Source organism: Schistocerca nitens, chromosome 2, assembly GCF_023898315.1.
Source record: "Schistocerca nitens isolate TAMUIC-IGC-003100 chromosome 2, iqSchNite1.1, whole genome shotgun sequence".
Classification (NCBI taxonomy): domain Eukaryota; kingdom Metazoa; phylum Arthropoda; class Insecta; order Orthoptera; family Acrididae; genus Schistocerca; species Schistocerca nitens.
The window spans coordinates 1,021,758,466-1,021,785,082 of NC_064615.1; the positions used below are offsets into that span (position 1 = coordinate 1,021,758,466).

Consider the following 26,617-nt stretch of genomic DNA (forward strand, 5'->3'; position numbering starts at 1 on the left):
AATCTCATCTCAGCTTGTTCCTGTCATGAATACCAGACCATTCTGTGGCTTACAGTATGGCATCAATCATACAGCCTGCAAAACACAAGGAACACATGACACACAGTCAAAGGAACTGTCATCATCTGTGCCATTTATGGACACATGTTCACAGTACCATTTTTCCTCCATTTCCAGTCAGTAATCCGTCCCTGCAATTTGTAGGTTTTATTAATGTTCACCCTGTACACACTACCTGAAAAAAATTAGTACACCCTTTTAGAGGTCTCCAATTTACTTAAGATCTGGTGTTGCAACAGTGCATGTGGAATACATGAAATGATTATATTTACAGGTCAATAGCACAAGCTGGTGTGAGGTACCAGGTGTCGGCTAATGTTGCAATACCCATACTGGTATGTGGTGCAGCCTCCACAGGTGTCAATGTAAGCGCTGACTTTCCAGTCGCTCATGCAGATGGCGAATACTGTCCTGGAATACCTTGTGCCATTCATGATCAACCTACTGATATAGTTCTGTAAAGAGTTGCTGGTTGATGAGTCACACGAGTCACTTCTCATCCCATTGTATCCCACACGTACTTGATTGGAGACAAGTCCAGAGATTGTGCTGACCATGGAAGTTGTAGAGAATGTTGAGTTTCAAGGGCAGTGTGTGGGTGAGCATTACCCTGTTGGAACAACACATCATCGTCCTGTTGCAAGAGTAGCAAAAGAATGGGTTGAACAACATTCTGCATGTACTGAGTGCTGTGTAGCATCCGCTCCAGAAATACCAAAGGTGAATCGGAGTTGTAGTCTATTGCAACCCAGACCATAAAGCCTGGCGGGGGCCTGTGTGTCTTGGATGAATGCATTCTATGAGACAGCGCTCATGAGGTTTACGTCATACACACAAATGACCATCACATTAGTGCAGACAGAATCTGCTTTCATCGCTGCATACCATGCTGTGCCATTGCATCTTATAAGTGATCTTCTGACAGCACCAGTTGATCCGAGCACTTCAATGCTGTGGTGTAAGTGGGAAACAGCCTAGAGGTTGCATGCCTGTAGCTGATTCACAACAGTTCATGTTGACATGTCTGAGCTCATAAGCAGCCTTATCTGTGCTGTGATAGCTGTACGATCTGCCATTGATGCCCCTACAATACGATGATCCTGGCAGGTGTCCATGCTGCATGGACATCAAGAATTTTATGTACAAGTGTGAGAATGTTCACGTGAAAACTGATACCGGCACAAATAACACAGAACTTCCAATCTGTGTGGAAATTCTCTGAATGGACCATTCTGCCATTTGGATGGCCACAATTGGACCCCTTTCAATCTTACTCAATTGGCTGTAGGAAGCACGAGTTCATCTTTGTGGCATGACTGTCTGTTTGCTTCATAAGTTTGCGCCATGCTCAGCTTTCTGATGTCAGCATTCCCTGTTAAAGTGTAGTCACCGATGGCCCTCTAGTAGCTGTGCCACTACGCTATCTGTTGGGAGACGATGTTGAAACCATTATCAGTACATGTGCTATCTCCCAGGTGGAATATGTTGTCAGCGGATAAAAATCGATGTCATCTTTCCAGGTGTACTAATTTTTTCTGACAGTGTGTTACATACATATACATTTCAAGTCAGATTACAAAATGTTATGATGACAGTGAGCTGCCTCTTGTCTTGAAGATAAAGTCTGCAAAATTTCTTCAAGAGTGGAATAAACCTGTAGATTTATATGAACTGGAAAGAAGCAAACAGATGATCTTCGTTATACATATAGAATACTATGTTGAACTTAGAGATCTTACAATTATGTCGCTATCAAGTACTTTTGGCCAAATTCATAGTTTGACAGTTGATAAATACTGAGTTGGGAATACAATGCAAAGGCAGGAATAAAATGATATTGATTTATGGATTGTAATAATTATGATTTAGAAGGAAACTGGTGAAATTACTGAAGGTATTTATATGACTGAAAGAATGGTTTAGGAATAAAAGGCCTTTTTCCCTGTACTTATTCCTGATTTCTTTAAGTGCACAATTATATTAAAATTGTACTTTCTAATATGACTGTTCACATATTTCATTTTCCTGTTTGTCATGTGCATGCAATCTGGATAAAAAAATAATATCCTGTTTTTCAGTTTCCAATAAATGGTTTCACGAACGAGGCCAGGAGTTTCTCAGACCCTGTGGACTGTCACCAGAGGAGTGATTCTTCTTCGAACTGGACAAGTGTTCTCTCCAGTAAAGTCATGTAGAAAGCTTTACATCGTGCCATATTTTGCACTGTAAACAGCAGAGCAGGATTTCAAACATGCCTGCACTGATAAGTGTAATGGATGCTTTCCCAACGCAGTGTTGCTGCACTTGACATTTATAATGTTGAAAATTTAGTCAGATTTCAATATTGTGTTGGGAGGCTATTCAGATACTGTTGCAAAAACTTTCCACATATTTGTGAATTTTAATGATATTTATCACATAAAAATGAATGTATGTCTTTACCTTTCATATTGTTAAGGTAAATTTGTCATTAATTGGTTTAAAACCTCTAGATGTTTTTGCATTCCTTTATAAATTATTGTATAAATAAAAATACTTATTTTTTCTGTCACTTTATGCTTTTCATTCATATTTTTTGGGAGAAAGCAGCCTGCAGGAGCACACTACACTTGTATAGTACAATAAGTGGACCTAGATTTGAATCAAGGAACGATTAGCTGTGGACTTTGTTTTATCCTATGTTTATTGTACATTGTAGCTTCTGAATGTGACGTCATTCAATCTAGTGCTTTTCATTCATATTTTTTGGGAGACAGCGGCCTACAGGGGCACACTATACTTGTATAATACAATAAGTGGACCTAGATTTGAATCAAGGAATGATTAGCTGTGGACTTGGTTTTCTCCTGCATTTATTGTACATTGTAGCTTCTGAATGTGACGTCATTCTATGTAGTGCAAGGCTATTTCACTAATCGTAACTGAATTTTTGTACAGGTCCTCCAAAGTGCTTGATGGACACCATTCCATTTGACCCTGTCCAGAGTCTTGCATTCCCTCCTCGGATCATCCAAGAATGAAAGATTTGGTCTTCCCCTGCTTCTTCGCCCTGTTGAGTTTTCCAGCAGTGCTGTTTTTATTGGGTTCTCATGTTTAATGTGACAAACATGGTCAGCCCATTTCAGGTGATTTATTTTAATGAACTTCATGATTTCAAGATCTTTGTATAATTCATCATAATCATTTGCTCTTCAAGCATTAGGCCTCTTTTCTTTTGCCTGTTATGGTGTCCATTGCTTCCTCGATTTCTTCTAACAACTGGCTTAAATCTTCTTATTTGGAGAGGTAACCTTTTCTCCACTCATTCTTTTAAGCTGTTCATTCCAGTTTGTCCTATTTTTGTATCTTTTATCAGCAATGTTAAATATATACCAAATTTTGAAATCTGATGGGTTATGTGCATCCCTTTCTGCCCTTAGAACCTCATCTCTGTTGTTTGTATGAAAGTTTCATGACGTTTACTTACAAAGCATGATTCACATCCATAAAAAACTGGCATTTCTTATAAAATTTCAATCTTGTTTCTTTCTTGACTTATTTTTTAAACATCAGTTTAGAGTTCCATATATATTCCCAAACATTGCAAATTTGCGTCATATGTGTCATCACAACCTAAATAGTTAAAATACAGGGTGATTCAAAAAGAATACCACAACTTTAAAAATGTGTATTTAATGAAAGAAACATAATATAACCTTCTGTTATACATCATTACAAAGAGTATTTAAAAAGGTTTTTTTTTCACTCAAAAACAAGTTCAGAGATGTTCAATATGGCCCCCTCCAGACACACGAGCAATATCAACCCGATACTCCAACTCGTTTCACACTCTCTGTAGCATATCAGGCGTAACAGTTTGGATAGCTGCTGTTATTTCTCGTTTCAAATCATCAATGGTGGCTGGGAGAGGTGGCCGAAACACCATATCCTTAACATACCCCCATAAGAAAAAATCGCAGGGGGTAAGATCAGGGCTTCTTGGAGGCCAGTGACGAAGTGCTCTGTCACGGGCTGCCTGGCGGCCGATCCATCGCCTCGGATAGTTGACGTTCAGGTAGTTACGGACAGATAAGTGCCAATGTGGTGGCGCTCCATCCTGCTGAAATATGAATTGTTGTGCTTCTTGTTCGAGCTGAGGGAACAGCCAATTCTCTAACATCTCCAGATACTGTCGTCCAGTTACAGTAGCACCTTCGAAGAAAAAGGGACCAAAAACTTTATTGGCTGAAATGGCACAGAAAACGTTCACCTTAGGCGAGTCACGTTCATACTGAGTTGTTTCCCGCGGATTCTCAGTGCCCCATACACAGACATTGTGACGGTTCACTTTCCCCTTAGTGTGGAAAGTTGCTTCATCACTAAACACAATCTTTGAAATGAAAGATTCATCTGTTTCCATTTGAGCAAGGATAAAATCACAGAAATCGATTCTTTTAATCTTATCAGCTGCAGACAGTGCTTGAACCAATTTCAGACGATAAGGTTTCATAACTAACCTTTTTCGTAGGACTCTCCATACAGTTGATTGTGGAATTTGCAGCTCTCTGCTAGCTCTGCGAGTCGATTTTCCTGGGCTGCGAACAAATGCTTGCTGGATGCGTGCTACATTTTCATCACTCGTTCTCGGCCGTCCAGAACTTTTCCCTTTGCACAAACACCCATTCTCTGTAAACTGTTTATACCAACGTTTAATACACCACCTATCAGGAGGTTTAACACCATACTTCGTTCGAAATGCACGCTGAACAACTGTCGTCGATTCACTTCTGCCGTACTCAATAACACAAAAAGCTTTCTGTTGAGCGGTCGCCATCTTAGCATCAACTGACGCTGACGCCTAGTCAACAGCGCCTCAAGCGAACAAATGTACAACTAAATGAAACTTTATAGCTCCCTTAATTCGCCGACAGATAGTGCTTAGCTCTGCCTTTTGTCGTTGCAGAGTTTTAAATTCCTAAAGTTGTGGTATTCTTTTTGAATCACCCTGTATTTGATTTGTTTTATTGTTAATCACAATTCTTGTCTGCACAGAATGTTTTCCTTTAAAAGCCAGTGATTTTGTCTTCTTTTCTGAAATCATCAAATGGTATAAAGTTCACACTTGAAAAAGAAGATCAAATAAGTTTTCTTGACAAAACAGTAATTAAAGAAACATAAAACATTACGCTAATATTTTTGCAAAACCAATGACCATAGACACAATAGTAAATTCCACATCTAATCATTACTACAACCAGAAGTCTGCTGCACTCAGACACATGTTATACAGTGTAAACTTGATTTTGTTTAACAAGAGAAACTATGGAAAATAATTGAGTCCAACAATACAAATAGCTAAGAACAATGGGTATGACACACATGGGGCACATAGGCTCAATCAAAACAAATAAATAACAGAAACAATACATCTAACATATCTAGAGTGCAGGAAAACTCACAAGCCCCAAATCCACACACACACACACACACACACACACACACACACACACACGCAATGACAACATCACACAGAGAAGAAGCAGATGATACACTATGACCTGCTCAGACAAAATAACAAACAGAGTGGCAAATATACTGAAGAAATAAGGCTTCCAAATAGCATATAAAACTGTGCAAACCCTCCAATCAAACTTAAGCCAACCAACAACCAAGAGTGACAAATTCTAGAGATCAGGAATATCCAAACATGAATGTCAAAGCTGTGATGCAGTTGTAGTGTAACACAGCATTTTATCACAAACTCTGGTCCACTTTGGGTATTTATACTAGCTAAAGATGATCAAGATAGCAGATATTTGTTAAGTAGTGTATAAGAAAGGAGCCAATACTGTGCATCCTCGTCTGGGTTGGGTCATAACAGCAAGGGCAATGATGAGCAGTAGGGCGATACTTGGCGTTCACTTTCTGTAAGAGGCTATATGTATGCTTTTGCACTCTGAGTTGGTGGTTCTGGTACGTTGGATGATTTGGGGGAAGGGCGAAACAGCAAGGTCATTGTTCCCATTGGTGTTATCATGGACGGCTTGGAGTAAGAGTACCAATAATGTCAACAGGGACGCAAAACAAATGAATCAGCTATATATTAAAAAGAACTCTTATGCACAGCCTAAGGGTCAGACATTCTGTATCAGACTGTGTTACTGTTTGGTTAAACTATTTTGAGTTACAGTCATTGGGACATGTCACTGAGAGACTTGAAGACTTTAAATATAGAGAAGTGCAGATGAGTGCTGGAGTTTTGTAGCTTGGAGTAGTCATTGTGATCCATTTCAGTATCATCCACCAAGGATTGAAGTCCAGAAGAAAAAGAAGTTCATACATGGTGATGGGACGGAGAAGCTGGACTGCCAGAACAATTTCTAAAGATGACCATCTATCAGCCAGATTTATAAAGGTAATTGACAGATACGACACGGTAAAAATGTACCAAGCACAGACAGCAGCTTAAGTATGCCACTGTGAACCCATCTTTTTCCCCGTATGTGGCAACCGACCAGTAGAAAGAAGCAATGATGCTGAGAAGCTCACCATTTACTGAATAAAATGTCTGAATGAACAGACACCAAACATTCACATACGAGATCTATTCAAAACATTCCAGAACTTTGCCCACACAATTTTTCTCCACTTACCTTTTACTTATTGTGCATGGTCTCCTTTGAAATATTCTCCTCTACAATTGAGACACCGCTCCCAAAGCCATTTCCACTTCCGGACGCAGTCTTGGTTCACGTCTTGCTGGATCAAGTGAAGTGCCATCTGCCAATTTTCTTTTATCTCCTCCATTGTTGCAAATCTTTGTCCTTTCAACAGGGTTTTCAACTCTGCAAACAAAACAAAAGTCTGCAGGGGCCACCTCTGGAGGGTACGGAGGATGAGGCAGCACAGTGATATCGTTGTTGTGCAACAGTCCTGCACCAACAGAGATGGACATGCGGGTGCGTTATCGTGATGCAAGAGCCATGAATTGTCTTGCCACATTTCAGGCCATTTCCTTCTCACATTTTGTCGCAGGTGTCGCAACATGTCCCAATAGTACCATCAATTAACAGTCTGTCCCTGTGGCATGCATTCATCATGAATTAACCATTCAAAGTCAAAGAAAACTATCAGTATGGCTTTGATATTTGACCTCACTTGACAAGCTTTTTTAGGTCTTGGAGAACCTATCCCGACTCATTGTGAAGACTGAACCTTGGTACCAACATTATAACCATAAACCCATATCTAATCACCAGTTCTGATTCTCATAAGGAACATCTTGTTCTCATTTGCAAGATCCAAAAGCTCTTCACAGATTGGGAGGCGAAGGTTTTTCTGGTCCTGACTCATGAGCTGTGGGGCGAACTTGGCGACAACATGACACATTTCAAGATGCTGTGTCAGGATTTCATGACATGATCCAACTGAAATGTTACATTTTTCTGCAATCTCTCAGTCAGTCAGTCTTCAATTGGCACACACAATTTTGTTGACATTCCTGACATGAGTGTCGCCGGTACATGTTGAATGGCGTCCCAAATGAGGGTCATCTTTAACTTCTGTCTGGCCATTTGTAAACCATGTGACCATTCCTAACACCAAGTATGGCTTAAGCACTCATCACTGTAGGGTTCCTGCATTATTTGGTGTGTCTGTAAAGGTTTTCTGGAGTTTCATGCAAAATTTAATCAAACACTTTACTTTTCCAACTCTGCCATCTCAAAAATTCGCAAACTTTGTGTTTCAATGTTCTACTCAATACAGCACTGAACAATAACTAACAGACATACAACAATGAAAGTCCAGCAGGTACACATTAAACACAGATATGTGCAGGGATGCCAACCACATTTTGCTCTGACGCACCATTGGCACAAAATTACGAACGTTCTGGAATTTTTTGAAAAGACCTCGCAAACGTTAAGAGATTAGGGCAGGGTTGGCGAGGAAGGTAACTGATGTGGTTGCAATCAGTGCATAATGCATTGGCACTTGTCACACAGCCATCGACTCCGTTCCCAGTTCAGCTGCGATTGCATCAGGAGTCAGTTATAGCTAAGCAGAAGTTGGCAATGTAGTGGCAGTTTGCAGCCAACTCACACCTAACTTTAAAAAAAAAATAATCAGTGAGAAATATAATTGTTTTTTAGTTCAGATATAAACTGTTGGCTGTAACTAACAAAACTTAATGATATTGTATTGAAGGTTGATTTTATTGTTAACCACTTAGTAGTGAGCTATTATACTGAAGTGTAAGTGTATGCCTGTGTTAACTCACAAGATGACCACTGATGCAGAGAAAGTTGATATAATGACTGTATTTGCAAAATCAATGGACAAAAGTAAAAAAAAAGTAATGGGCAATAATAGAACATTACTTGAGGAAACCATTAACAGTAAACAAGAGGAAAATAATGGAAATTTATCATTAATGGAGGAGAACAGTCATAATAAGATGAAGAAACGATTAACTGCCAAATGGAAAATATTAATCATACGGTTGAGGGTGTTAATAATAAGACTGAGAAAACCATTAATAGCGAGCTGCAAGATGCTAGGAACAAATTACTAAGAAAGTAGAAGAGGCTATTAAGACCGAATTTACGTCAAAGTTCACATACAGGACAATAAAATAACAGAATTAGAACGTAAAGTTAATCTATCAACGAAAAATCTGCCATCAAAGGTATATACATCTGCATCTACATACATATTCTGCAAGCCACCACTACTAGTCATTTCCTTTTCTGTTACACTTGCAAACAGGGTGAGGGAAAAATGACTGTCTGTACACTCCGTACAAGCCGTAATCCCTCTGTTTTTTTTTCCTTTATTGTTATTTTAATACCTGAACAATCAGGTAGGCTGTCAGCGGCATGCTACGCCGCTCTTCAGCCATAGTGTTGACAATAACAGTACAAGAAGGGTGAGGGGGGCGGAGAGGGGAGAACAAAGATGCCAATGGCTGAGGAGATGGGAGGAGGAGTAGAGGGACAGGGGAGGGGAGGCCCGGGGGAGGAGTGGGGAAAAAGGGAGGAGGGAGGGAGGGTGCCCAAAGGAACAGACACAGGAAGAGGGAGGGAGGATCAAAGTTGGTAGGAGGGGTAGATGGAGGGGAGGACATCATCAGGGAGGGGGAGCTGGCGGAAGCCACCTTGGGAGAGGGTAAGGAGGGTGGAGAGATGGAGACCGGGTGGGATGTGGGAATACAGGCGCGGCAGCGGGCAGGGGTGGGAGAGGATGGGTGAGACAAGCGGATGAGGAGGATCGAGTTTGCGGGAGGTGTACAGGAGCCGTATCCTTTCAAGGAAAAGGAGGAGGTGGGGGAAGGGGATGAGATCATACAGGATCCGTGTGGGGGAGGGGAGATGGATGCGATAGGCGAGGCGGAGAGCATGGTGTTCAAGGATTTGTAGGGATTTATAAAAGGTAGGGGGGGCGGAGATCCAGGCCGGATGGGCGTAACAAAGGATAGGGCGGATGAGGGATTTATAGGTGTGGAGGATGGTGGAGGGGTCCAGACCCCACGTATGGCCGGAAAGGAGCTTGAGGAGACGGAGTCGGGAGTGTGCCTTGGCTTGGATTGTCCGGAGATGGGGAGTGCAGGAGAGGCGACGGTCGAGGGTGACGCCAAGGTACTTCAGGGTGGGAGTGAGGGCGATAGGATGGCCATAGATGGTGAGATAGAAATCAAGGTGGCGGAAGGATGGGGTGGTTTTGCCTACAATGATCGCCTGGGTTTTGGAGGGATTCACCTTGAGCAACCACTGGTTGCACCAAGCGGTGAACCGGTCAAGATGGGATTGGAGAAGGTGTTTGGAGCGCTGCAGGGTGGGGGCAATGGCAAGGAAGGCGGTGTCATCGGCAAACTGGAGAAGGTGGACGGGGGGTGACGGCGGCGGCATGTCCGCCGTGTACAAAAGGTACTGAAGGGGGGAGAGGACGGAGCCTTGGGGCACACCAGCGGAGGGGAAAAAGGTGTAGGAATCCGTGTTATGGATGGTGACGTAGGAAGGACGGTGGGAGAGAAAGGAGCTGATCAGACGGACATAGTTAATGGGAAGGGTGAAGGTTTGGAGCTTGAAGAGGAGACCGGAATGCCATACGCGGTCATAAGCACGTTCGAGGTCCAGGGAGAGGAAGATCGCAGAGCGATGGGAATTACCTCTGCCCTTATCTTCAGCACCCTTATGTTGGTGGCAGTAGAACTCACAGAACAACAAGAAAAGAGAAGTGCAACTCCCGAGTTAAAAGAGGGCGACACTGACCGATAGCAGCACCTCTAGTGGTATGGAGATGAACTAAAAAAGGATAAACATTGCGGGTTGCATCCCTCCTAGCTTATGTACGCTGTCCCCCCCCCCTCCCCCCCTCAGTTTTCTGGGCGTGCTATGTAATTATTTCGGCTAGCAACATAATAAAATAATTTAAACACAGCTATAGCACACTTCAATACAGCAGTGACAACCTATTATTCAGGAATATTTGTAGTCCAATTTAGCTGCAACAATTTTATTTAGCTTCAGCTATTTAAGCTACAAGCTTGTTTCGACTTACTGTCAGTTTCAAGTGTTGCGTCTAGTTTTTATGACACACAAAACATCCTGGAGCTCTTATATGTTGATAGAATTCAATACAAGTGTGTCAATTTACAAGTCTATTCTTGACGTTTGCGTCTGACAGTCGCTGCTTCTATGATCTTTTCTTGAGCAGCAACTGTCAGGCGCAAACATCAAGAATCGACTTGCAAACTGACACACTTATATTGATTTCTATCAACATATATGAGCTCCAGGACGTTTTGTGCATTACAAAAACTAGACGCAATACTTGAAACTGACAGTAAGTCGAAACAAGCTTGCAGTCTAAATAACTGTTACAAGCTAAATAAAAATTGTTGCATATAAATTGGACCACAAATATTCCTGAATAATGTCATACTTTGACATCTTATAAGCTGTGGGGTCAATGGAAGAAAAAAAATATTATTAAGAGACTAATTGGAGTTAAAGAGGTTCAATTAAGAAATCTTTGTCATAGTGTTAATGAATGAAGAACTCTAAAATTTGTTACAACTATGTTTCAGGACTGTAATTTCTGAGTAATTGCCCAGGAAACGTGCACTACTGACCATTAATTTCGTAAAAAAGTTCCTACATCTCTCAACTGCAAACGCTTCAACACAAAAAAGAAGACATCAATATTAAGTACCAAAAATAGGAAAGGTGGATAAAAACAGTGAAATGAAAACAAAACTTACTTTTTATTTGTTAAGCACACAATAAAAATTTCACTATGAGCTACAGTTTCACCTGATTCACTACTGATATTAACAATTTCACATGGAACACCTGCCACATGTTTTGGAAACTCACCCCTGTTTAGCCTATGCCTAGTTTCATTCATAAAATCTTCCTCGAAAAAATGATCTTCACAAACAAAATAAGTAGCACAATTCACATCAGGTCACAGTTTACAGACACTTTTCCGCTTCAGAAGCAATCCTTGAAGTAGTTTTGGAAACCTGTTGAAATGCTTGTTCCTAACTTTCTCCATTGAACCGGCGTAATATCCAGATGAAAAGCCAGGGAATTTAAAGGAGTATTTCTACATCAATTTGTTGTGTTGAATATTCTGAAAAACATAAAATTCTTCATCATATAAAACTACTACTGACATATCAAAGTTATTTAAGTAAGCAAACAGAAATCACACAGCTTCATTCGCGACAGAAGAGAATACATTTCATTTATAGGCTACGAGATTATTTACTGAAAACTAAATGTCTTACCATAGGATTAATTGCGGACACTTTCTCTGCAGGAAATCTCTTCAGTTCCACAGTGAACTTTATGAAATTTAAAGTAATAATAGGGTGTATATGACCCGGGACAACTGGGAGATCCGGGAATTTTTTCATCCGGGAGAAAACTGGGAAAAACCTGGGAATTTTTTAGGATTCCGGGAATGTTTCATTGTTTTAGTTTTCAGTCAAATTTTTGTGACTTTGACTGGTAAGAACCAATACTCCAACAAAGGATATTACTGTACCCCCTTCTGCAGGATAATACTGCAGCAACAAAACATTAACAAGAGGAAGAAAAACTTAAGTCGCAAAGGAAATCGGCCACATACAACAACAAAACATAGTACTCATAGAAGCGACACGAAAATATGCAGCGTACATGTTGCTGCTGATCATCAAAGATCGTTTTAAACCTAAGTAATGGTTACCCAGTATGCAGGAAAAATTAACGCTTCAACTATTAGATCCAAAACATAACAATAGTTCTTGAGGTACTTACAAGAAGTACACCGAATGGCACCTCAAGAAAGCTAAATAGATGATCCATTAGATGAAGCACATTTAGTCAAGGTATTAATAAGATGGCTACTGCACTATAAGATATGATACAGATGGTGGACAAATGTTAAAGATTTTTACTTCTGTAGTCCATTTGTAAAGAACAGAGAAACTAATTATTGTAAAGTGCTTAACAACAGAAACAAGACAAGATGCAATGTCAGAAACAATATACATTCAAAAGTTTTTGTATCTCAAGAACAGTCTAACACAAACACAACTTCTAAAAATGTAGACATAAGTATTGCTAGTAAAGACACAGTTCAGAATAATTATTCCATTACAATTACGAAAATTGGAGATCATTCTTCATCATGGAGCAAAATCCAGGATGTACGGTTACATACACTGGTTGCATATAGTCATAAAATACCCATGATAGAATGGTTGTTAGGAGAGGATAAGCAAACAGAGGAGATTAAACCAAAACCTATAGTAAGTGGAGAAATGGGGAATAAGAAAGTAAAAATTTATTCTGATTCAGGTAGTGAGATTGCTTTGATCTCTGAAGAGTTGGTAACTACATGCAAAAAGAAGGAATTATTTCCTATTTTACCAGTTGCAGGTGTTTATATGTTAGGAGCTACTGATAGAAAAGGTAAATTAACAAGACAAAAAACCAGGACAAGAATATGCTCCTTTATATAGACATTACGTGTAGTCCCTAATTTAAATATTCAAATAGTATTAGGTGTAGGCTGGTGGTTTAGGTACAGAGGGACTTTGGATTTTTGTACATCTTTGTTAAAGTATAGCTTAGATAATTGTCATGTTGCAGAACCCTTTAAATCTAATCCTTCAGTAAGCAATGAAAGCATATTACTAAGTTATGTTTAGTGGCTAGTGCCAAAATATGAGATGAAGATGGCACAAAATCTTTACAGCAAATGTCTCTTAATATATAGCAAAAAGGCAATGAATCTGATGTGTTAACAGAGCTACAAAAGGAGGAGTTAAATCGAATTTTATGTACTTATGAAGCAGTTTCTCCCGACAACCCAGGTGTCATAGGTGACTACATACGCAGTTTTAAGATAAAAAACAATGAACCATCCTTTTTGTAAACCCTACCCAGTACCTATAAGATTGAAATCAGTAGTAGAAGAAGAAGTAAACAAAATGATAGACAACTAAATAATAGAACATTGTTTAAGTGTCTTTTACAATCCATTCCCCCCAGGAACCATGGACCTTGCTGTTGGTTGGGAGGCTTCTGTGCCTCAGCGATACATATGGCTGTACCATAGGTGCAACCGCAACGGAGGGATATCTGTTGAGAGGCCAGACAAACGTGGTTTCTGAAGAGGGGCAGCAGCCTTTTCAGTAGTTGCAGGGGCAACAGTCTGGATGATTGACTGATCAGTCTGGATGATTGACTGATCTGGCCTTGTAACATCAACCAAAATGGCCTTGCTGTGCTGGTACTGCGAACAGCTGAAAACAAGGGGAAACTACAGCCATAATTCTTCCCAAGGGCATGCAGCTCTACTTTAAGGTTAAATGATGATGGCATCCTCTTGGGTAAAATATTCCGGAGGTAAAATAGTCCCCCATTCGGATCTCTAGATGAGGACTACTCAGGAGGACGTCGTTATCAGGAGAAACAAAATCAGAGTTCTACAGATTGGAGGGTGGAATGTCAGATCCTTTAAATGGGCAGGTAGGTTAGAAAAATTAAAAAGGTTGCAGTAGTTATCCGGAGATGATCAAGCTTGTACAGGATAGTGTAGCATGGACAGCTGCATCAAACCAGTCTTTGGACTGAAGACAACAACAACAATCCATTACTAGTGGCTAAGATAGCTAAGGCAGGGTTTGCCTCATGCTGGATGCATGCATACTAAATAGGCACATAGAAATGGAATGAGATAGACCCATGAATATCGATGAATTATTGACATGGTTTGAACATGTAAGATACATTACTTTGGTGGTTCTGATAGAAGGCTATTGGCAGGTAAAACTAAATGAGGATTCTAAACAATACACAGTGTTTTTATACAATGGAAAACCTTATCAATTCAAGGTATTACCCTTTGGATTGAATATTTCAGTTTCAGTATTTATTAGAGCTCTTGATAAAGCTGTTGGGAGTGGATTATTGAAAGAACTTTTGATTTATGTAGACGATATTTTATTGGTATCAAAGACATGAGAGGAGCATTGTACCATGTTAACTAAGACTTTTCATAAATTCTATGAAAAAGGAATGACTATCAAAACTAACAAAGTCACAAGTTGGCCAAGAAGAATTACAGTTTCTAGGGTGTCTAGTGGGAATAAATGATATAAAGCCAGACCATGAAAAATTAAAGAGCTATTAGAGATTGTTCGGAACCACAAACTGTGAAACCCTAACCAGGGGACAGCGCCTTATAGTAGGCACCTTCAGTGGAAGGCAGAAGGGTTTGCGTACTTCACTGAAGTCGAGAGCTATGCCGGCGGTAGAATAGCTACTGGTAGAGTCACCCAAGCTGGATTGGTCTCAACTGAGGAGCCAGACGAAGTGTGTCCCACAACATAGGGCAGGGAGGGACTTTAATAAAGGCGTGAAGCAAGGTTATAGTCTCTCCACTGTCCTATTCAATATAGCCCTGCATAGTTTAGTAAATAAAATCAACAAAAGAGGCCCCATATTTATGAAAACTAGCCAGATACGTGCATACGCTGTTGACTTTGCTACAGTAGGAAGAAATATCAATACACTCCAAGAAAAATACTGGGCAATGGAAACAGAAGCCTTAAAAATTAGCTTCATAGTAAATGAAAACAAAACAAAATATATGGTAATGTCACAATCTGAGGCCAGGAGAACCCTTAAAAACCTAAACATCAATGGGAAATACTTCAAAGGAGTGTCCTCTTTTAACTACTTGGGAGCCCTAAAAACAAATGATAACAGTACTGGAAAGGCTATAAGGGAAAGAATACAAGCAGGAAACAGAGCTTACTTTGCAAATACGCAACTTTTCAGAAACAGCCTTGTTACAAGAAAAACAAAAATGCTAATATATAATTCCCTAGTCCGCCCAGTTATCACATATGGGTCAGAGGTATGGATGTGGACAGAACACAATAAAAATGCACTAAGAACCACTGAGTGGAAAATACTATGCAAAATCTATGGGCCAATAAGGAAGGAAGAAGGCTGGAGAATACGCTACAATGCCAAATTACAAGAGTTAATACAAGGTAGGGACATAGTAAAATTTGTGAAATCAGAGCGAATACAATGGCTACGACACTTGGAGAGAATGGCAGAGGATAGAATTCCAAAGAAAATGATGAAAGGTGTGATCCATTCAGCTTGGCGAAAAGGGGAACCTAGAAGAAGATGAATCGACGACATAATAATGGATATCACCAGTATGGGAGTCCGGCGGTGGAAAAGAGTAGCAAATAACCAAGAAGTGTGGAGGAAGATTGTTGAAGAAGCCAAGGCTCACCAAGGGCTGTAGTGCTACTGAAGAAGAAGACAATACTGTGAAACAGTTATGTTCATTTTTGGGACTAGCTGCATTGTCAATATATGCAGGGACTAGTCATGAATGATATGTACTGACTTCCTTTATCAAAGCAAAGAGCTACTTGGATTTGGGATGAAAATACTGCAAAAGCCTTTCATAACATAAAAGATGCATTAGTAAGTGCTTAAATATTATGACATCTGGTAATGAATGAACAGGCACATCAGAGTATAGTATAGCGGTAGGATTATTTCAGGGGGATACCAAAATTGGGGAACACAGAACCATTTCTTTTTCACGAAGAAGCCTAGAGAACCATGAAATAAACTATACAAGAACCAGGAAAGTGTGATAAACTTTTTTGGGGATCACAATTAGTAGTACATACTGATCATCAAGCACTTACTGTTTTAATGGAAAGTAGATTGCTGCATAGGTGTTTGATGAGATGGGTACTGTCTCTAACAGTTCAGCATATACAAAAAATGCATTATTGAGGTTACCTGGAGTAACCTTTGCAATTGATTTTTTTTAGCCTGAACTATAACACAAATGAAGTAGGCAACTTAGAAAGACAGATAAGACAAGGAATACAGGAGGGCTATTGTTTTAAAAGTAATCTTCAACAGTATGAAAAAGGATCATTACCACCATAATAACGTTTATGGACACTTTTAGACTGACTGTTATTTTGGAGAGGAAATGCACACACAATATTGGAAGCTATGCCTTCCTCAGCACGCAAACTGAGTTGGTATGTTCATACATAAAGGCTATGGTCATTTTGGTATATGTAAATGTATAAAACACTTGAATAAGGGGCTAAGTAAGAAGATCACTAAATTGATACAAACATGTCAAATTTATCAAAAATTTAAGAAAGATAATAGTATTAATTACAGGATGTATCCTATTTTACCACAGGGTTTACGTAATCTAACAGCATTAGAGTTTTACAGTCCTTTACCGATGGGTAGGGGATGTGTTATGTACATTTATGTAGTTTAGGAATGCTGGTCAAAATATGAGACTGTATCCTACTAAGCATGAAGACATGGATGAACTGTATGCGTAATTACTTCACGTATGTTGGGAAACTGAAAAGAATTTTAACTGCAATGATCCACAGTTTACAAGTCATATTTTTGAAGAATGGGAAGGCATATGTTAAGTAACTATTTCAAAGTATAACCCACAATTGAACCCACGCAAATGTATTATGAAAGAATTTGGAAGATGGTGTAGAATATATTGCTCCACTAAGCATACCATCTGGGCACAAATGATACTGGAATTTCAGGTCATATTAAATGAACGGCCAAATTTGTCTACAGGCTTATCACAAGTAGTAGTAATGAAACAAAAATTTATTGGAGAATCTTTTCTTTCTTTCTTTCGCTGGCACCTTTATGCTGCAGTTATGCAGGCTCGGCATGGTTAGGTACGGATTTGGCATGTTATTGTTAAGGGGCGGCCGGATGCCCTTCCTGCCCCCACCCTGTACCCCCAGGATGGAAGTAGTGTACCCCAGCTGTCTGTGTCTAGTGTAATCCATGGAATAGTGGGAATGTGTCCAGATGTCTGCGAGTTGTGTAACTGAGGTGGAATGTGGGGACCAGCCTGGTATTCACCCGGTGGTGTGTAAAACCGCCAAACAAACCACAGCCCAGTCTGGCCGGCACACCGGCCCACGTCGTTAATCCGCCGGGCGGATTCGATCCAGGGCCAGCGTGCCTACCCGAGTCCAGGAAGCAGCACATCAGCACTCTCGGCTAACTTGGCGGGTATTGGAGAATCTTTGCTAAAGTTATTTAAATGGCCAAACATCAAACTGCAGTAGGGGACAATTTGGAACACAGAGTAAGGAATTGCTTACAACAAGCAGCAGAAAGACAATTACATAAATATAATGAAAACACAATTAGGTCAACATTTAACATAGATCACATAACATTAGTGAAAGAGGTACACCACAGTTCTGATTGAAGAAAGATACACACAAATCTTACAGAATATTGAACATAACTCATCCGAAACCTAATTTCTTGACTGAGCCAAATAACAATCAAGAAAAAGGACTATACAGTGTAGATATACTAAAGACTTATGAATCACCACTTTGTTAGAAGCAAGAGAAATACCGAGAAAATAATAAAAGGTTATTTTTGTTATGCAATCTAATAAAGAAACCATGTAACACTATCAACTGTTATCGATCAGCTGTTAATGAGTTTAGTGTATAATATCATTGGCACTGAGCAACTGCAACAGCACCACTATATAATCATAGAGATGCAAATAATCTGCTGATGAGCTTGCATATAATTAAATATACATGGAATATTATATGGAAGGAAAAATACTTTTTTCTTTCTCAAAATGATTAAATAACATCTATCAAGGGAGAAGGAAATTATTTCCACAATTACACGATATACCTACATTGCAGACAAAGTACCAGGTAGAGGTCACTTTTTGAAGGAAAATGTTCAGACATGGTGTAATAACAAGGGCGATAGACATGACTCGTGACAAGAGTCATTTATGATTAATGAATTATTTTTTTTTCAAACATGCGTTGTTAGGCTATTCCCTCCCGGGATTCAATATGGGTTTGTTGGAATCAATTTTTAGGGTCAGTGCGGTGAAGCTGAAGCAAGCAGTTCTGTAGGACATGTTGAGACTCTTCGTCCTCCAGCGTTCTGGTCACGTTCTTAACCAGGCAAGGTCTTTCTTTGGTGGAGGCTGGGATGGGAGTCTGTCTTTGGGGTTTATCTTCTTTTCTTCTTAGATTTCAACAAATACATTCTTAATTTCCTTTCATTCATCTCCTTTAGGAGGTCTGCTTATATCTTTCCCTATTTCTATAAGCAATAATCTCCATCATGGAAGCCTTCTTATTTTAGTTTAGTTTCAACCTGTTTTCACAGGATTGCCAAGGCTAATCTGCACTTGTGAAACGTGAGATGATAACAGGGTCATTCCATGTCAAGTCACTCAGGCCTTGACACCAACCATGTCAGATTTTGATGAAACTTGGTACAATTACTTCTTTTATCATCCTGAAAGCACTTGTAAAATTTTTTTGCTCCATCTCTTATAGTTTTTTTTTTATAAATTTTTAAAGTTTTTAGATTTGGCGTTGTTTCAGCAGTCGGAAATTGTAACTTAACGTGTCCTCACAACTAAAAAAATTTGTATATTAAAGAATACTCAAGATATCAGTATGAAATTTTGGAATAAGTTTGTGTATTATATCTAAATGTTAAAAAAAATTACCATAAAGATATATTAAAATCTTCCAAATGAAAAAAAATTTACAAGTTTTTTATTTTTTTTTAAGCTAACAGATGTTTAGTTTTACAAAAACTGCAATATCTAGAGTCTCAGACCTGATAGAAAGCTCAAATTTGTTTTAAAATACTCTTAATTGTATAGGCTATTAGATAAAAGAAAAATTATGTTGGCTTTTTAACCTATTTAATAGTTATCTAATTTTTAAAATAATATTAATTATATTTTAAAAACAAAAAATACCAAGTGACTTAGACACCGAAAATAAGTTTTTGTCTTCTTGGAGTAGCAATGTACACTTGAATTTTGTTTTGTTACTCCTGTGTTTTGAAGTAAAAAATTATTACAGTGTTAAATAGTGCTTGGATAGTATTTTATTAAGTTTATTCGAACTCTCAGTAAGTACTGTTACTTAGTTTACAGAGATTCTTTTCCAATATCCTATAAAAGTAACCAGAACAGTAATCAGACCAAAAGTGAAATCAGTATGTCAGATATTCAAACCTGTAGTGTAGGGTTATTTAAAAAATCTGACTGTTTCCAAACAACCTACACACCTTCAAAAAAGTTACAACTGGTATCAGAATTGAGTGAGGAAGAAAAAGATTTGATCCACTTACGATCTGGAATTAATCTGTGTGAATTTAAGAATATATGTTCACACCACAGCTACTACTTTTTAAATGTTTTTGAAAAGTATCAAACAACATGTGTAGACCCACTAAAAAAACACAAAAAGCCCATCAAAAAATCGTTGAGAAGTGTAGGCTTGGATCTTTCTAAACAATTACTGACAAAAACTATTAGCATAAAACACGGACAAAAGCTTTGCTCAACATGCCATAACTTTTGTGAGGAAAAATTAAGAGTTGAAGTCAATGAAAGTGAAACAGATGATGAAGTCATGGTTGAATTAGAATCATTGGAATCCAGAAATGAATCCCTCGTACAAACAAACATTGCTCTTGATTATTTAGGTTTAACACCGATAAAGCTTCATGGCTTGTCAGAACAAAGTAAAGGGTCTTATTTTAAAAGGAAGGTTAGCAGTATTGAAAAGACTGCAAAAAAGGCGGTTTCAAAAGCATTAAAATATGATGCACCAAGTTCTGATGATGATGAAGAAGATAAAAGTGTGGTTGAGAAAGCAAAGGATTTTGATGTAATGATTTCTCTTATGAAAGAGAAGATTTCATCTGTTGGGAGGTCTAGAAAAATCCAGATTCTGACCTTGGCTCCAGATTCTTGGAGTCGAAATAAAGTGATGAAAGAATTTAATGTAAGTGAGTACATGGTGCAACAAGCTAGAAAGCTAAAATCTGAAAAGGGTATTTTGGAAACTCCTGGTCCAAAAAAAAGGTAAAACTCTTTCTGAAAATATAGTAAGACTTGTAACAGATTTTTGCCCGCATCTCGTGGTCGTGCGGTAGCGTTCTCGCTTCCCACGCCCGGGTTCCCGGGTTCGATTCCCGGCGGGGTCAGGGATTTTCTCTGCCTCGTGATGGCTGGGTGTTGTGTGCTGTCCTTAGGTTAGTTAGGTTTAAGTAGTTCTAAGTTCTAGGGGACTTATGACCACAGCAGTTGAGTCCCATAGTGCTCAGAGCCATTTGAACCATTTTTGTAACAGATTTTTATGAAAAGGATGAAAGTTCCAGAGTGCTACTTGGAACGAAAGACAAAGTAAGTGTTCAAGAAAATGTGTACATGCAAAAAAGACTCATTTTGTGTAATTTGAGAGAACTCTATTATTATTTCAAATAGGAGAATCCCGAGGTAGAAGTAGGATTTTCAAAATTTTGTTACTTGAGACCTAAATGGTGTATCCTTGCTGGTGCTGCAGGCACACACACTGTATGTGTATGCAGTATCCACCAGAATGTTAAACTATTACTGGATGCTGGAAAATTTAAGAATCTTATAAAGACCTAATTAAGATGCTTGTGTGCAACACAGAAAACCAAAACTGCATGCTACATCATTGCAACAGCTGTCCTGCAAATACTGCACTAACAGAGTGCTTAACTGAAAAACTAAGTGAATATTATGATTTAGAAGAAGAAATTGTAATCAGTGGGTTAACACAGACAGGGCAGAAATGATCAAACAGTCTATCAGTGTTGAAGACTACATTTCTTTATTGGTTAGGTCATTGGAAAAGCTCACCCCGAACTCGTTTATAGCAAAATCCCAATCAGCAGCCTTTAAAAGATTGAAAGAAGACCCACCACCCAAAACAGCAATTATTGTGATGGATTTCAGTGAAAATTATTCCTTTGTTATACAAAATGAGATCCAAAGTTACCACTGGAATAGAGGTGGTTGTACTCTACACCCAGTTGGAGTTTTTCTAAGAAATGAGGAAAACAATGTTTTTGTTTCCAACCACTGTTTTATTAGTGATGACGAAGAACATGACACTGGTTTTGTTAACTTTGTACAAAAAGAAATTACAAAGTGGCTGTCATTACATCATACTGACATTGACTCAGTTCACTACTTTACAGATGGTTGTGCTGGGCAGTACAAAAATAGAAACAGTTTTAAAAATTTGACTGAACACTTGAGAGACTAATTTGAAGGCCCAGCACTCTTTTTTTGCAACAAGTCATGGGAAGTCAATTTGTGATGGCCTAGGAGGAACTATTAAAAGAATTTTAAGGAAAGCCAGTCTACAGCTTTCAGACAAAGAACAAATAATGACAGCAATCGATGTGTATAAGTTTTGTGAAAAAAATATTGAAAACATTCATTTTCACTTTATTGACAAAAAAGAAGCTTATTTGCTACGGTTAAAACTAGAAAAACGTTTTTCAGTAACCCGAACCATTCCTGGAACAAGAAGTTTTCATAACTTCAAACCACTTCCAACAAACAACCTTGAAATTAGAAGGACTACAGATAGTGTAAAACCCTCCTTAGTCTTTTCTTTCCATTCTTCTTCTGATTGGGTTCGTGTTGAACCATCCATAAATAGCTATGTGGCTGCAAATTATGATGGTAACTGGTACTTTGGACTGGTAAAAACAATATTCAATGATGAAGAAGATGCAGAAATTCTATTTCTACATCCTTCAGGACCTGCTGCATCATTTTATTGGCCTGAAAGAGAAGATTCCTGCATAGTGCCTTTGGAGCACATAGTCTGTATAGTAGATGCACCTCAATCAAGCGGCACTGGGAGAATGTATTACTTCAAAAAAGACTGTATCAAAAGAACTGAAAGCTCTTGGATGAAGTGGAAAAACAGTTTGAATCAGCATTAATGTTTATTAAAAAGACAAAATTACTCAAAAAATTCAATGTTTCAAGCAATCAGTTGGGTTATACATAAGTGTCGTAAGTATCTTTGTACATAATTCTAATGTAATCTACTATAATTAATAAACATGTTAAAAAGCCATCATTATTTTTGTTTTATCAAGTAGCCTATATGTTTAAGAGTAAATTAAAACAAATTTGAGCATTCTATCAGGTCTGAGACTCTAGATATTGCAATTCTTATAAAACAAAATATCCGTTAAAAAAAAAAAAAAGAAAAAAATAAATATATTTTTTTCATAGAAAATATTAATATATTTTAATAGCATCATTTTTATCTTCAAATATGTATAATAAATAAACTTGCTGCAAAAATTCATGATGTTATCTAAAAGAGTTTTTAAGATAAGCAAATTTAAAGTTTTGAATACAAATTAAATTGACCATTTCCGAAGGTTCAGAAAACGCAAAACATAAATACTTTAAAAATTTATAAAAAAAAAACTGTAAGAGATACAGCAAAAAAAAATTGCAGGTGTTGTCAGGATGGTATTAGAACCATTTGAGCCAAATTTCATGAAAATCTCAGGAGGTGGGTGTAAAATTTATTTTTTATTGGGTGATTTGATATGGAATGACCCAACAGTAAGACAAATATTCAAGTGTCGAGACATTTAGGCATGTAAAAAATTCTCGAATTCTTGGGGGGGGGGGGGGGGAGGGGGTAGCCATACATGACGCAACAGTTGCGTTGAAGGTGATGCACTAAACACATGTGGAGGATAAAGGAAGCATTCTTTGTTTGAACAGCAGATGTGTGGAATAATAAAACAAGATCAATTTCTTTAATGTAGAGTGCGCCAAGGTAAAACTGAATTCATAACCAGGAAAATTGCATATTACTGAGGTATGACAGCGTATTATAAGCATGTAAGGACGTGAATATCAGCAAATTGATATAACTTAAGTCCTGATATAAATTTTTCCAAGAATACGGATTAGTTAAGAGCACAAGATAATATTATCTCACAGGTACTAACAAGTATAAAATAGTCAAAAGAGAGGAAAACATAATTCCTTCCTTAGTAACTCCCAGAAGAGATGTTTTTCCTTAAAAAAAAAAAAAAAAATTAATGGCTCTATATGTGCATGCTCTGGGTATAAGAAATAAGAAACAATATGTGGATTTGCTTTAATACATGGAAGCAATTAGACTATAAAGAAATTTAAGGTATAAACTGAGGGGTAACATAGGCTGCCATCTGGGTGTAGCCAAGCATAAAGTGAAGAAATCTCTTGGAACCAGTGTATGGAGAAAATTAGAAAATAAGCTGACAGCTGCCGTGTGATTGGTTTATAGTATAAGGTAAAATGTAGTTGTATTAGGAGAGGGTAAAAATGGGAGACAGATAGACAGATCCACGAGAAAGACTGATCTGGGTCATGTACACTTATGAAAGGAAAGGCCTGTATCATATACTTGTAGGGAATTTATATGGGGCACTTTCGAGTTGTGCAGTATCTACCACATGCTAAAGAAAAGGTTTCCTAACCAGTTAAGATAGAAGTTTTTCCAAACTATGGCATGTGGGAACATCTTAGACCTCCATGCATATTAATGCTAAAATATTTGAAATTCTGACGTGTACTCATGAAAAAAGGATATACAGTCAACATATGACTCCTCTGAAAGAGATAAGCATAATAAAAATATGTATAAGGAAACAGATTTGTAAATGAATTAAATGTTACATAAGTTACAACAAATTGGTCTCTTTGTTGAGATAATAGCCTAAGAAAGCAAATAGTACTCACCTACAGAGAGAAGTCTTAAGAATTAGAAAAAAATGACTGTATACACGTAAACAGAGCCATGACATGGTATAATGCCTAAATATGATACATGATACTTGTAATGAATGAAGCATGTTTTGTGAAATATTGTAAGTATGAGCTGGAGCAATAGTCACTAATGATACAAGTGACATACCTGTTGAGGAAATGAAAATATTACTGTATATGAATAAGTAAATATGCACAACATCTTTTAGCTTGTGTGCAGGGATATGCACTATGGGTATTTGTACTAGCTAAAGATGATTGTTACAGTATATATTTGTTAAGTAATGTATAAGGAAGAAGCAGACACTGTGTATCCCAGTCTGTGACTGTACAGAGGGTGTGTGCACCATAACAATAATGGCAGTGGTCAGCAGTCCCGTGATGCACAGTGCACTTTGGTACTCCTAGTTGGCAGTATCATGGATGGCTGGGAGTAAGAGGGGCACCGAGTGTCAGTGGGGAGCCAAAACAAATGAATGACTTTTATGTTAAAAAGAATTTTGATGCTTGGCCTAAGGATCAGACATTATGTGTCAGAATGTGCTGACATTTGGTAAAACTATTTTGAGTTACAATCACTGGGATATGTCACTGTCAGACTTGAAAACTTTAAATATAGAGAAGTTCAAATGAGGGTTCAGAGTTTATTTAGTAGCTCGAAGTAGTCATTGCGATATAACATATCGGCATCACTCCTACCCAATGCTTGTATATTGCTCTTTTCTTTCAAGCTATCTTCTGGACCTAAATCTTTATTTACCCACATTTCTTCACTTATATCTTAGGTGCTTCATTTTGGTCCTGCTTTTGCACGATGGTGTACTTTTTGAAAGTTCCTACGTGACTGTCAGTTTCTAAATCTTCGTGTGTAGTTATGTCTTCTCCTGCTTGTGTATATTGACCTAAAATATTTTTTTAAGTTCCTTCTGTCCTTGCTTCTACTTCTCCAGTAATGACTTTGTTTTTTTTTTCTCTTGTTTTCCATCAATGCCTTGGAAACCTTTATTATTTCCAAACCACTAGTAACGGTTTCCTCCTTTTAGTTGCCCTTCACATGACCCTAAACAAGGTATGCCACTACATATAACATTATCTTCAGTTTCAGCCCTAATGAATAATTTTGTAATATTTCAGTCTTAACAGTTAGCCCAAACATGTAAAATAGGCTGCAGTTCTAATATATGTCATCAAATGACGGCATATAATATGCTTGTGACACATAATACGCTTAGCTTTCCACTCTTATTAACTCATGCATGATGTTTGAGTGGTAATCTCTGTCTGCATATTACCCTGTCTCCAACCCTTAAGCTATCAGGTTTTCAAATCTCGTCCAATGCAGTCCCCAAAAATCAGTCTTTCTTTCTCATCGGGTACAGTAAGTCTCATCTGACCCACAGTTCTGGGTGACTTTCCCGAAACCTACCCCTTTTCCTAGACCTCTCCAGTCCTTTTCCTTCATCCCTCTTCCTTCCCCTTCAACCCTCTGCCTGAAGAAGGAGCCACTGGTGCTGAAATCTTACTAACTACAATCATTTTTTGTGTGTGTTTTCTGTCGCCACTTGGTGAGTAGGTTTTTTATCTATCCAATTGCATAATTTTGTCAATAATTGATTGTTTTTATTCTTATAATAATTGTTTTTGCTACTTAAAAAAATTTTGATAGCTTTTAGAAATTTTTTCATAAACTGGTGAATACTAATAAGTTATATGAGCTATTTGTTTAATAACTGTTTCGCTATTTTCTTAACAAAAAAATGAGGTGGCAGCTGTTAGAATAGTTTTCTTAAGCTGAGGCATACCGGAAGTCATTTGGGGCTGTTTTCATTATAACTGTTAATTGGTAATTTAAAATTGTGGCAGCTCTGAGAATAGTTTTCTAATTATGCTCATGTACGGTGAAGGGTTATACAAGTTTCCAGAATGAGATTTTCACTCTGCAGTGGAGTGTGCGCTGATATGAAACTTCCTAGCAGATTAAAACTGTGTGCTGGACCAAGACTCAAACTCGGGACCTTCGCCTTTCATGGATAAGTGCTCTACCAACTGAGCTACCCGTCCTCACAGCTTTACTTCTGCCAGTATCTCGTCTCCTATCTTCCGAACTTTACAGGTTCGCAGGAGAGCTTCTGTAAAGTTCGGAAGGTAGGAGACGAGGTACTGGCAGAAGTAAAGCTGTGAGGAGGGGTCATGAGTCATGCTAGGGTAGCTCAGTTCGTAGAGTGCTTGCCCGTGAAGGGCAAAGGTCCCGAGTTCAAGTCTCGGTCTGGCACAAAGTTTTAATCTGCCAGGAAGTTTCATTATACAAGTTGTCTGCTTAATTACTGTTTATTACTTTTAAAATTGTGGC

General features: G+C 38.3%; 1 protein-coding gene across 9 annotated transcripts in view; it reads left to right on the plus strand.

Moving 5' to 3' along the window:
• LOC126237366 (prolyl 4-hydroxylase subunit alpha-2) overlaps positions 1-2,611 on the plus strand; it is an 840,261-nt gene extending 837,650 nt beyond the window's left edge. For all 9 annotated transcript variants that reach the window (XM_049947442.1, XM_049947441.1, XM_049947446.1 and 6 more), the window contains one exon: positions 2,139-2,611. In XM_049947442.1, coding sequence (XP_049803399.1) covers positions 2,139-2,209 — 71 coding nt within the window. In that variant the 3' untranslated portion in view covers positions 2,210-2,611. The remainder of the gene's footprint in view (positions 1-2,138) is intronic.
• The last annotated feature ends 24,006 nt before the right edge of the window (positions 2,612-26,617 follow it).